Below are 12,405 nucleotides of genomic sequence, written 5' to 3'. Positions count from 1 at the left end.
ATAATCTAGAAAAATTTGCAAAAAGTGGCCAAGTGGCTGAAAAATATGACCCGTTCATATATTTTTAACAAAAATGTGTGCAAATGGGTAAGTACACATTCTGAAGTGTTCATTTTTTTTTTTTTTTTAACCCGAGGCGGCACGTTTTTGTGAGTAGCTCTGCATTTTTGATAAGCCGACGTTTGGGGGGGTTCATGCTTTTTGGCGCGTCGCGAGTGTTTTCACGTTCGTCGGAATTTTTGTCGTTTTAGTTGCTATTTGCGTTCTCATTTTGGCCATCATTTCGTCGTCATGTCGTTTTCATTTCGCCACCATTTCGCTATCACTTCGTATCATTTCGCTACCACTTCGTATCATTTCGCTATCATTTCGTCGTCATGTCGTTTTCGTTTCATTTGGGCCCCCTTGGCGCCCGTCCACGCAGAAGCACACGCTCGTGTGGCTCATTTTTTTTGTAACTTTGTTTTAGTATCGTCTTAAATGAAGCAACATAAGTTATTTTCGCGAGTGTTTTTTCGCTCATGCCCCCGTCGTCGATCTACACGGATCAATTAATGACAGACCTTAAGCAGTTTTAAGTGAGGAATTGCCTTCCATCAGTGGAGGGGCGGTTCGTCTAGGGTTGTTAATTAAGTATCGTTTTATGGGGGAGTCTTTTAAAAAAGGGGGCAATTAACAAATGGTCGCAAGAAAGGTGAGAAGGGGGAGGACACAAAAAGGTATCAAAAAAATGAAATGGAATGGAATGAAATAAGATGAAATGGAATAAAATAATATACCAAAATTATAAAATAAAATAGCAAAATAAAGTAGCAAAATAAAATGACAAAATAAAATAACAAAATAATTAATCAGTGCGGACACGGATTGGAGTAGGAAAAATCCAATTTGGTTGTCTGAAAAATGGTGTAGTGCAGGATGACATATATGAACTGCAAAAAGTTGAAGATTGGCCAGTAATCACTGATGAAGTAAATTTCTGTAAATTCCGAAATCTGCAAATTAGATATGGAGATGGGGGAGGGGAAGAAGTTTACGAGTTGCGCTTTTTGACGAGGGGGTGCTCGCGTTTGTGGCGTAAAAGTCTGCACACGTGATGGTGCACTTTTGCGCAATTTTGTAAAAATGCTTCCTTTTTTTTTGTATGCCTAACTTGGTATAACATAAAGTCCGACAGCCTCTTTTCGCCGGACGTCCGTATCAAAATGTTCGGAGGGGGCACGTCGCACGTGAGGAGCTTCTTATGGTAATTGACTCTATGGGGTGAAGGGTGATGAATTCGGAATGGTGGGAAAATATAACGTGCAGATGAACGGTCTGGATTGCCCAATGCACACATTCCCCCCAGGTGGGGCTTCGTCAGGGGAAAGACAAATATAATAGTAGCATCATTTGCGTTATCATTATTTATTTTCCCCTTTATTTTTTAATATACATTTTGATTTGTCCCTGATTTAGGAAAGAGCGTCCTCCACACATACACTCCACCTCGAACAACTTATAGGAGTCATTCCTTTCATTCTTGAGTATACTCTCTAAATAATCGCATTTGTTTGGGTCTTCCTGCTTTGTTAATGTAGAGGAGGGAGTGCAGAGTACTTCCCGCTCCTCCAGCAGGTTCTTATAAGTGTTGAAATACAAATTGGGATTGATTTTGCACAGACTCATTTCGTTTCTACTGGTGTAGGAAAAGAAGATATTCAAGAGAAGGCTACGAATGAGAAGGGGAGGAGAGGCGTAAATTAATGATTCACTAAAAGATCTGCATAATGCACCTACGATGGTGCCAACAAATGTGAAGCACTTTTGCATAAGTGCACTAACGAGGCATATAACGGTGTGAAAAAAAAAAAAAAAATATATATTTCTAAACGTCCCAGTAGGCTCATCTTTTCTGTAGTTTACTTGTCAAACTGCTCCGTCTTCTGTTCAATGTCGTGGATAATTTTTCTGTAAGCATCGTTGATGTAAGAAAGGTTCCCAATTATTTTGACTCTAATTTTGTTGTCCCTTATGAAATTCCTGATGGGGAGGTTAAACCGTTTGTGCGTTTGGAAAATATACGTGGGACTAACGTTTGGTATAGGTCCCCCCTCTCCTGTGTACTCTCCTGAGTATGTCGAATAGAGAGCAGTGGACTTACATGAAAAACTCCTCGTTAATCAAAATGAGGAGATTTAGATAAAAGAGGAAGTGTATTTCTTCTGGGCTTCTGTTATAATTCAACAGGGAAAGCGAAAAGACGGACAGCACTTTTATGTTCAACCTAACGCATATTTCTATGATCTGGGTGGGGAGCGGTGAGAGGTGAGAGGTGACGCGGTAGGGATGACGCGGTAGGGGTGGTGCGGTAGGGGAGACATGGTAAGGGCGACACCGCTTTGCCCAGTTGATGCTTCGGATAAGCGGCCATAAGGGCACCTTGCCTTGGATGCCTATGCGTAAGGGAAAATTCCCACGCTAAGGTGTGCTAACTTGGATGAGCGTTTTCGATCCCATGTAGTGCCCCAGGGAGGAGTGGACTCCCTTTTCCTTTGCGAATCGCCTGTTGCCGTCCATGATTATGGCTTGAGAGGGAGGGAAGTTGGGCGTGCATACGTGAGGGGTGCACACGTGAGGGGTGCACACGTGAGGGGTACACCCATGAGTAGTACACCCATGAGGGGCACACGGGGTAGGGTGTACATATGCATGTGCGGGGTGCATGTCGGCAGATACACACGGGGGTAATTTCCACCCTCATGCTCGCTGCCTCCCGAATGCAGGCTAGCTTATTTGTTTGTCTTTTCCCTTTTTACATATATGCTTGACGTTGATGAGCCCCCGCAGGAGCGAAGTGATCAGTCTTTCCAATCTGTAAGGTGGGGTGAAAATTGCAGGTGCGTCATTTTTTGTGTTTCTAGCGGGTGGGTGGCCACCTCGCCGCGTTCTACTTGCTCGCTATTATTATCATCATTATTATTATCATTATTATTATCATTATTATCATTATTTTATTTTTTTTGTTTTTTCTTTTTCCCCCCGCGGGTGTGCTGTACATGTTCAATGCCATCTTCTAACAGGCCAGGTCAATCCCTCCTAGTGCATCACTCACTGGAAAAAAAAAAAAGAAACTCCCATGAGTGTATCAAAATTATTCTAATGATAAATTCTCTTGCGAGGGGAACAAATGGCTAGCTCCCATAAGGTAATGCTCAAAATGAAAAAAGGAAAAAAAAAAAAAAAAAAAAACCATCTGTTGGATAAACAAACAGGGGTGCATTTTGCTAGTAGCATTTTCCTGATAGGCAAGGCGTAAAAAAAAAAAAAAAAGCTAGTGAATGCGTCCAGTTACTCTGCACAGGTGACGAAAGAAACATTGAACACGACACACATGCACATTATGGGCCGCTTCCCATGCGGAGGCACTACGAAGCGATACCTCACACACACGCAGAAGCGTTTTAAATTATGTGCTGGAGGATGAACGAGAGATACACCTCTATCAGTTTGGGTGTGACATACTGGGGTAGTCATTCGAAGAAGAAAAAAAAAATTTTTAAATGTACCAGTTGTAGGAGTGAGCAGTTAGGAAGGAAAACTATCACTTTGGTTTTTGTTTCACTTTATTTGTTAGGTTACCAAAATGGGTGTTATCATAGGTTTGGTGGTGTGGCACAGAGTGGGGAAGCGGCACCCCCTAATTTGGCTAATTCGCATAATGCACGTGAAGTTTTGCCTCTCTCGAGCGAAAATGAAGTCTCCATGTGTAGACAATGAGGAGAAGTAGAGGCAACAAGGATACGAAGTAGGTGAAGCAGAAGTGACCACCGGAGAGTAGATGCGTTTGCTCCTTTCCCACTCTCACAGCTTGTTCATGTAGAGGGGTGTGGCAGCTCCTCCATGGGAGAGGTGTCCATATTCTAATGGTCCTTTTTGCAAAGGGGGCACGAAAAAAAGGTACGCAAAGCGGGGAGGTAAAGAGGGGCCAAAAAGGAATACCTTCTAAGTACCAAATTTAGACGGAAAAAAAAAAAAAAAAACATCTTAAAGAGCATGTCCTTACTAGGAAGACACAGATAGGTTTACGAAGAAGACGCCCACTTTATTTTTCTTTTTCCCCATTTATGGTTAAGGCAGTGTTGTAACTTTTCCCTTGTCCTCTTAGGGGCAGCTACACAGACGTACGTACACGTGTGTGTGCCTCTGCATAGGGGCACGTCGTCTCGGTGAACAGCAACCTAGGTGTCCCTTTTCACCTCTTAACGTGTCGCTGCCTAACCAGGGTGACCCCTAAAAAGGACAAAAATTGATAGCCCCGTAAAAAAAAAAAAAAAAGTGTTACCGTGCATGGAAAGAAACGAAAAATAAAAAAAAAAAGCAACTCTTCATGCAATCCCTGTGCACACCCACTCACCATCTGTTTCATTTTGTAAAAATATCTCTGAGTGTAGGATCTCGCAAAAAGGCATTTTCCTTCGATGGGTATATTTTTTTTACGTTAGGTTCTTTTGTATGTACTTGCGCCGTTTGAACGGATCTTCAAGTGGGGGGTACGTACCGAGGGAGCAAATCACCAGGTGAAAAAAAAGAAAAAAAGGAAAAAAAAGAAAAAAAAGAAAAAAAGTGGGCACGTGCTTTGGCACATGAGATAAGCGTAAGGTGGAAGAAAAAAAGAATGATCCCCCGGGTGCGCTTAAAATTGGGGCTTATTTAAACACGGGCGGAAATATGGAGGCGATAAAAATGAGGCACAAAACAGGCGCACCAAACAGAGCCGCCCAAATGGGTAATAAAAATACGCCGCCATAAACGTCACCAAAATAAAAAAAAATGGACGAACGGATGCGAAATTGAAGCCGGACGAAGGCGGCGAAAAAAAATAATAAAATAGTGAAGTGCCAAACTGGCCAGTCCAGGAAAGGAAAAAAAAAAAAAAAATTGCCAACGAGCGCGAAAGAACGCGAAAACGTGAAGCAGCACGGAGGGGTAACAAAATATAACCCAACCTTTTCCGAAGAGGCAGCAGTAAAGGGACACGCAGAGTTTCGGTATCCCTTGGTAGGCCTCATCACCGCACTGACGATTGGAAGCACGCCGATTTTAATTTTTTGGAGAACGCGGGAAGGAGCATATACTTGAACAACGCAGAGTCGGTCGAAGCAACTGCAGAGGAGATACAAGTGCGCAGCTTGTTTCGACACCGAGGAGAAGAAACGTGTAGGGTGTGGGAGCACATAACAGAAAGAAAGGGGTGTTGGCCGAAGGAGGGGCGACATCCCCGGCATTGCGACTTTTTTTTTTTTTCCCATTTGTGTTACTTTGTGGTTCTTTGAACCTTCCCCGTTTCGCGCACAGAGAGCGGCAGATTTGAGGGAGCCGAGCGGAGTGCCCACCAAAAGGGGAAAACGTAGGACGCGCAGGGGAGAGGCGCCCCTCGGGGAAAGGACTGCCGCTCTGCCTCACTGGCGCACTCCACACTGGCGCACTGCCGCACTGCCTCCCTGCCTCACGGCCTCCCTGTCGCACTGCCTCCCTGCCGCACTACCGCATATACACACTGACCCGCCGTCACCGCAAAAGGAAAAGATAATGCTAGACAAGGGGAAAGAGGATGCCATTTTGCAGAGCGCCCTTCAAATATGTCTGAGGAGGGAGGAGGCGAGCAACGCCAAGGTGTACCTAGAGTCGTACGAAAAGGAATTAAACGAAACGAACACAGAGAAAAAGCCACCATTTTTACAGATCGAAAATTTATATTTTATCCTCCTGCACAAAATAGCCTATCTGCATAAGCAAAAGAAAAACTGCTTGACTTACTTGTGTTCCTGTTCGGCGAGGTTATCCGATAGAACTCTATTCAAACATGTGCAGGTGGAGAGTAAGGAGCTAGATGATATAACGAATGAGATAAATAATCAGATAATCAATAGTGTAATTATTTATTTAGAAAATTTGGACGTGTACCCAGATGTGAGTATCCCAGCAAAGGAACGAGTTCAGATCTTTTATGAATTTCTCAAGGATTCATGTACCTCTCGTTTTTTAAAAAAAATCCTATTAGTCATTGAGGAAAATGATAAAAATGAAGAGAGAGAGGAGGATAAACAACTTAATAAATTTTTCTCTCCTATTGTTGATCTCATTTTCGAAAATTTAATTGGAAGAAATTTGGTTTATCCAAAAAATGACGTAGCTGTATTGTTAAAATTTCTCTCAAGCTTTAAACAAATTGCAGAAGTTATCATATATAATAAATCGATATTTTTGCAACTCAACTTAAGAGATAAGGTAAGGGACTGTGCGTTGTCCAGAGTGGATAACGCGGAAGGAGGAGACAGTGTGACGTCTACTACCAATGCAGGGTTCGACGCACAGAAACCCTGCAGTAAGGATAAAGAAATAAACTCGTGCGGATATAACCTTCAGCTAAGCAGCCTTTTGGGGAGATTATTATCTCCCACAGTTATTACGATGCCAAATGTAACTAACAAGGAGGAGATTGCCATGTATAAGTATTTCTACAACAGTGCAACGAACTCGTTGAATAAAATGACGTTGGGTTCTTTGAAGAATACATACATGATGTTGAGAAGAGACACAGACTGGATTTTGGAGAACTGTGTAGAAACTATAAAAAATTTACTTAAAGGAGGTGTGGATAGCAAAAAGAGAGTCCTTTTGTGGCTAGCTTGCATTATCATTTCGAATGAAAAGAAAACGAAAATTATGTATCATTATTCTACTTATCCACAGTCGTTAGATGCATCGTACGGATTGTTTTTAAAATTGTTGGGGGAGAATTCCTACGGTTTTTGCCTGAACATGTTTTGGGTTCTACTCTGCCTGTGTGAACCCATCACCATGAACAAGATCAACGATTTCGATTTGTTTTTTTTTCTAAGAGATGATCCTTTTTCCAAATTTCTGTTAAAAAATATAACTAACCAATCTTCTTTTGAAGAAAAATCCAATGTGGAAAAAATAAAAGAGAAAGTAAAAAATGGACAATGCTTTCAGAAGGAACCTAAATTTATAACGTCCATTTTTTGGATCACATTTAAATCTCTTAGTGTCTTTTTCAAACCAGCCATTGATGAGTTCATCAGGATTGTACAAGAAGTTCCAAATGCAAAGGATAAAAATTTCTACTATATGAATATACATACATGGAAAATTTTTTTGTACAGTTCTCGTTTTATTCAATTATTGTTTAAATTCTTGCATCTGAGCATAGCATACTTTTTGCATGTTGCTTACTTATACGACATGGAAGGGAATGCTTGTTTAGATATGATGAACCTTCTGAGTGAGTATAATGGGAACTTCACTCACTTGGTGTTGAAGTCGTGTCCTCCTCCCAATGAGAGGAATTACATCAGGAGAGGTAGGACTTTCGGTAGCCTCTCCATTTCTGCGAATGTTCACGAGGGGGAGGAACCACAGCAAGGGGTGGAAAAGCGAGACGAAGAGGGCAGACGGGCGGAACTGCCGCAAGGAGAAGCAGACCAACGTGGGGAACTGCCGCAAGGGGAAGTAGACCAACGGGCGGAGCTGCCGCAAGACGAAGTGGGCCAACGGGAGGACGGAGCGCAGGGCCAAAGAGGGAGCGACAACCTAGAGAGGAGTCCCCAGGACAGCGGCGACCATTTATTTGCATCCCCCCAGTTCTCAATCATCCCGACTTTTTTCCTAAACGATATATTTGACATCATCTACCTACTGTACGAATTGGATACCTTTAAGAGTCCAGGGAATGAAAATTTCTTAAGTTACCTAAATGTGGATTTATTTCTCTCCTTCTGTATCTTCACGATGCTGAGTGAGAATCACATAAAGAGTATCCACCTGAGGTGCGAAGCAGCTCCGAAGACCTTTACGTACCTGTACAGAAGTGACAAAATGAAGAAAATTATTGAAGAATCTGATTTGACTAGAAAGTATATCATAAAATCGTTAACGTACGTTTTTATTGCTTCTCAAAAAGGGGAATACACGGAGAGGATGCAAACTAGGGTTCGCATCGTGGAGAATTTTAACAGCCTCTTTCTTAACGAGATTTACGTAGATCAGTTTACACAGCTAGTTATCAAAAATAACAATTTGTTCGTTCATTTGATTCACCTCCTACTGAACGATGTGAATTTTTTGGTCGAGGAGGTCGTTTCGTATTTGTCCGAGATTAAGCGTCGGGAAGATAAGAAGAGGGACGACCAGGAGCGCGCCGGCAGCGCGGCTGGCGGGGGGACTAGCGCGGGAGGCGGTTCCAATACGTATGCCAACGCGACGCGCAACAGTAGGGTGTCGAGCGCCTTTGCGAGCAGTATGTTGAACCCTTCAGGCGGGAGCGATTTAGAAGACAGTGCGGCGAACTTGAACGAGTCGTACAACAGTGACAATAGCGATAATGACGAGGGAGGGGGAGGCAATGTCGGAACGGACATAACGAACGAAAGCATGAGGAATTTAGCGGCGAGGACCAAAATGATCATTACCTACTGTTACAAGTCTTGCATTTTTTTGAATCTGCTTTGTAAGAGCTACCCAAACAGTATCGTCACGTCGAATACGATTCTGTCCCAAATAGTTACCTGCTTGAATTGCTACTTCGACTACCTAGTGGGTCCGAAATGCTTAAACATAAAAGTGAAGAATATGGAACAGTATAATTTTAGGCCCCAGTTATGGCTCACGAGTATCGTGGAATCGTACCTATTTTTACTAAACTCGGATAAGAAAAATGAGGAGCTACTTACTAGAGAAATCGCCAACGAAGGAAGGTACTACAAGCCCGAAATATTCAACAAGGCTTATTATATATGCAAGAGGGAAGGACTACTACGCAAGGAGGACTTGCATAAATTTAAAATTTTTTGTCAACAAATTATTGACATGAAAGACGAAGTGGAACTGTTCGACGATGTAGATGACATACCTGATAAATATTTGGATCCGATTTTGCAAGACATTATGTTAGATCCCGTTTTGCTACCCACATCTGGCATTGTCATCGATCGAAAGAATATTGAGAGGCACCTGATGAGTGAACCCAATGACCCCTTTAACAGAGCACCCCTCAGTAAGGAGCAGCTGGTTCCCATGCCAGAACTCAAGGAGGAAATTCACAAATTTATTAACGAGTTGAAGCAGGAGAAAAAGAGGAAGAAGAAAATGAAGCTTTTGGAGTTGGATGCCCAAAATGAGTCCTTGGAGAAGGAGGAGTTTTTGGGAAATGAGGACGACGCGCAGGAAGGGAAGGGGCAAAGCGAGCAGCAGGTCGAGGCACTGCACGAGGGGGGTACAAAGGAGAACGAGCAGGAATGACCCAGGGGGAAAAAAAAGAAAAAGTCTCCCTTCTCGCAGCTTTCATTTCGATTCGAGCTGCCGCGAGGAGCAGTGCCCCGGCCGTCACTGGCTCCGTGTGTGTGGGTGGCGCCATTTGATTAAAAAGGGACAATTTTCAAAAAAAGGAGGAAAAAAAGCGAAATAGAAGGTTTTTGAAGCGGGTGCTAAACGGGTGTTGGAATGGCTGCTAACAAATCAGGAGCAACTTAGCGCCGCGTTGGCATCAGGCGTGCTGGTAGTGCTACACAAAGTGAAATGTACAAAACAATGGTTCGGGCCAGGAAGGGCCGAATAGCTGGGGGGGGAGCGAAGGGCCCCCCTCGGTGCCGCTTCAAAAGGAGCTCTTTCAAAGGAAGCATTACGTGAATGGTCATGGCTGGATGGTCGCATCTCCCAGGAAAAGAGAAAAAAACTAACCCATCATAAGGATCGGTAAACCTTAAATCCTATGATCGCGAAACAAGCCAAAAAAACATACGTCTTCCAGTACTTCATGAACATAATCCTTTTCAATTTTTTACTATTTTGAACAAAGTGTAAAGTATTTTTCGACATGTTTTGCGTCTTATATTTGAGAGCTTTTATGTTTCCCCTGGACTGATATAAATTATCGATGTGATTATTCATGACGGAATTAATTTTATGTAGCTTTTGTTTCACTGCAATCATTTTTTCATCACGACAACACTTATTAATGCCTTTAATTGTGCGCTGCAAAAATGCTTCTGTCGTGTGCATTTTGTAAGGGGAGATATTTCTGCCTTTGTAATTTTGACCAGAAAATAAATCGGACTTTGTATAAATTTCCAGCTTCTTCAAAAACTCGAATGCATAATTTTTGAAGTAGGCTTTCATATGTAGTCCGATTAGAAAAAATGCCATTTTTTTTTCTGTGCAAATTGTGAAGTAAATAATTTTGTTATCCCAGTTGAGCATTTTTTTATTGCAGTGATTTAGTTTCCTTTTGGAGGCTCCCAATATTTTTTTTATGGTATAGTTCGCGGCGGCGTCCAGCTCGTGGGGTAGGAAGCTGCACTTAAATAAAATTTCGACGTCTTCTATCGATGCTATGCAGACGTACTTGAATAGTTCGCCCTCACCTTGGGACGCACTTTGATGCTCGCGATGGTAAGGACTCTCATGGTTTAGCTGGTACGGATTTGGATACTCGAGCTGGTACGGACTTTGATACTCCAGGTGGTACGGATTCTGGTATTCCCGTTGGGACTCACTGTCGTCTTCGTGCCGGTACTCACTTTGGCCTTCGCTTTGGCCATCACTTTGGCTCTCACTTTGATATGCGTGTTGGCGCCACCTCTTGTACGTGTGCGCCTTCCCCCGCGCACCGCCCGTCGGGTCGAAGCTGGCGAATTGGCTCCGTTCGTACCCGTGGGACTGCTCCTCGCTAGTTCCGTTCGCCTCCGTCCCGGTTTCCCCACTGTACAGACTGTTGGAGTAGGCTACTTCGTCATCCGATAGCATATACATTTTCGCTGCTGGTCTCGTTTGGGCAAAAAAAAAGGGGAGACGCGCGACATGTCCCTTTCTACAGAGGGGTGCGCATTCGTGTACGCCTTGGCCACATGGGTTGCCTCAATAATGGAGGACGGGTTTGTCGCCTCTTCGCCGCAGGATGCAGTTTTTTTTCTTTTTTTTGGGGAGAGGGTTGGGGAAAGAAAAGTGTCCCAATTTTTGCGACTTTCCTACGATTTCGTATCAGAATGGTCTATTTGGAGGAAAAAAAAAAATTAAAAAAATGCACTCTCTTCTTCACCACTTACGATGCTACACAAATTTTGTAAACGTAAAAATGTTGCCAAGAAGGTGCTCTCCCTTTGAGTATTTTTTTTTCTTTTTTTTTTTTTTTTTTTCCCCTTTGCAAGTATCGCAGTGGGATGGTGGGGAGGTGCACATGAACGTCCATACAGTGGCCCCTTTCAGAATGAAGTATCGCTTCGCAGTCGTTGCTTCTTTTTTTTTTTTTTTTTTAGTTTAAAAGTGCAAATGGGATGCCGCTCATTAGTGCGTGTTTTGCAAAAGGGGGCAGTATATTTGTCGAGGTGGTCGAGATGGTTGAAATGGTTGAAATGGTCGAAGTGGTCGAAATGGTCGAAGTGGTCGAAATGGTCGAAGTGGTCGAGGCGATCGAGCTGGTCTAGCTGGCCAAATTGGCTGAGTTGCCCGCTGGGACTTGGGCGCAGAGCGGCATAAAATAATCATCCCAATCGACAGCATTAAAAAAATGAGGAGCGCATTTTGTTCTTCACCCTTGCAGTTGGCATTATGTGACATTTTAAAGTAAACCAAAATGGGGTTCCTTCACCAGCGTGTCAATGGGAGCAGAGGAGCTCTCCTCTCTCTAAGGAGTTATTTCCCCAGGTGGACACTCCCTGGGGTGTGTGTGATTTGAACAAACGTTGGAAGGTGAAACTGTTATAGGCTGTTAAAGTTCCCGCCCCCCCTCTCCCGATCAGGCACCTGGTAAAAAGGACGCACTTGCATAAGGGGAAGATATTCAAACAGAATACAGGAGGATACAACCGTTGCGTTAGCTCCAAGCTGGCAAGGACGTTGTAGGAAGGATTTTTGGGGCGCCCTCTTCTTTGTGCGACTACACAGGTTGACATTTGTTCGTGACAAAATGTGATTCCATTGGGGAGGCAAAAAAGGAGAAATTTTTTCGAACTTAAAAAGGAAAAGAAAGGTTTTTCCCCGTTAGCGCACACATGGCAATGATTCTTTCGTACGCAGTTGATGTTGTTGAATCGACCGAATGGTTGCCCCTATTTTTTCCACCAATCCACCGGGTGGGAACTACCGCCTCAAAGCTAAACGATATATTATTGTGGCAAATTTGGGGTGTTAAAAAAAAAAAAAAAACTGGACACGTGACTACTCACTTGTAGAGGCATACCGCCCGTCAACACGGGAAGTTTTAAAATCTCTAATTTTGTAAAAATGTAAGTTTTATAAGGTTATTAATTGGCAGTTTGGGAAAAGTGGGAAGGGGGAAAACACGTAAGAATACGCTGTGCATATATACGCATATATATATGCATTAAAAATGGGGCAGGAAAAATG

The 12,405-nt window shown here is 43.1% G+C and overlaps 3 protein-coding genes across 3 annotated transcripts; 1 reads left to right on the top strand and 2 right to left on the bottom strand.

Moving 5' to 3' along the window:
• Nucleotides 1-851: 851 nt before the first annotated feature.
• Nucleotides 852-2,989, bottom strand: PCYB_051480 (dehydrodolichyl diphosphate synthetase; the record flags this gene model as incomplete). Its single annotated transcript, XM_004221029.1, has 8 exons — nt 852-995; nt 1,154-1,256; nt 1,436-1,711; nt 1,906-2,022; nt 2,144-2,286; nt 2,476-2,567; nt 2,799-2,854; nt 2,934-2,989. The coding sequence occupies 8 exons, from the start codon at nt 2,987-2,989 to the stop codon at nt 852-854; spliced, it is 987 nt and encodes a 328-aa protein (XP_004221077.1).
• A 2,582-nt stretch (nt 2,990-5,571) lies between these two features.
• Nucleotides 5,572-9,303, top strand: PCYB_051470 (ubiquitin conjugation factor E4; the record flags this gene model as incomplete). Its single annotated transcript, XM_004221028.1, has 2 exons — nt 5,572-6,219; nt 6,271-9,303. The coding sequence occupies 2 exons, from the start codon at nt 5,572-5,574 to the stop codon at nt 9,301-9,303; spliced, it is 3,681 nt and encodes a 1,226-aa protein (XP_004221076.1).
• Nucleotides 9,304-9,745: 442 nt separating this feature from the next.
• PCYB_051460 (hypothetical protein) lies at nt 9,746-10,825 on the bottom strand (the record flags this gene model as incomplete). The annotated part of the gene is made up of 1 exon (XM_004221027.1): nt 9,746-10,825. A coding segment is annotated over exon 1 (1,065 nt), but the record flags the coding sequence as incomplete, so codon positions are not given.
• Nucleotides 10,826-12,405: the final 1,580 nt, after the last annotated feature.

Source organism: Plasmodium cynomolgi, chromosome 5, assembly GCF_000321355.1.
Source record: "Plasmodium cynomolgi strain B DNA, chromosome 5, whole genome shotgun sequence".
NCBI classification, from domain to species: Eukaryota; Apicomplexa; class Aconoidasida; order Haemosporida; family Plasmodiidae; genus Plasmodium; species Plasmodium cynomolgi.
Note: the sequence above shows the minus strand (reverse complement) of the source record. Positions and strands in the feature narration are given on the sequence as shown.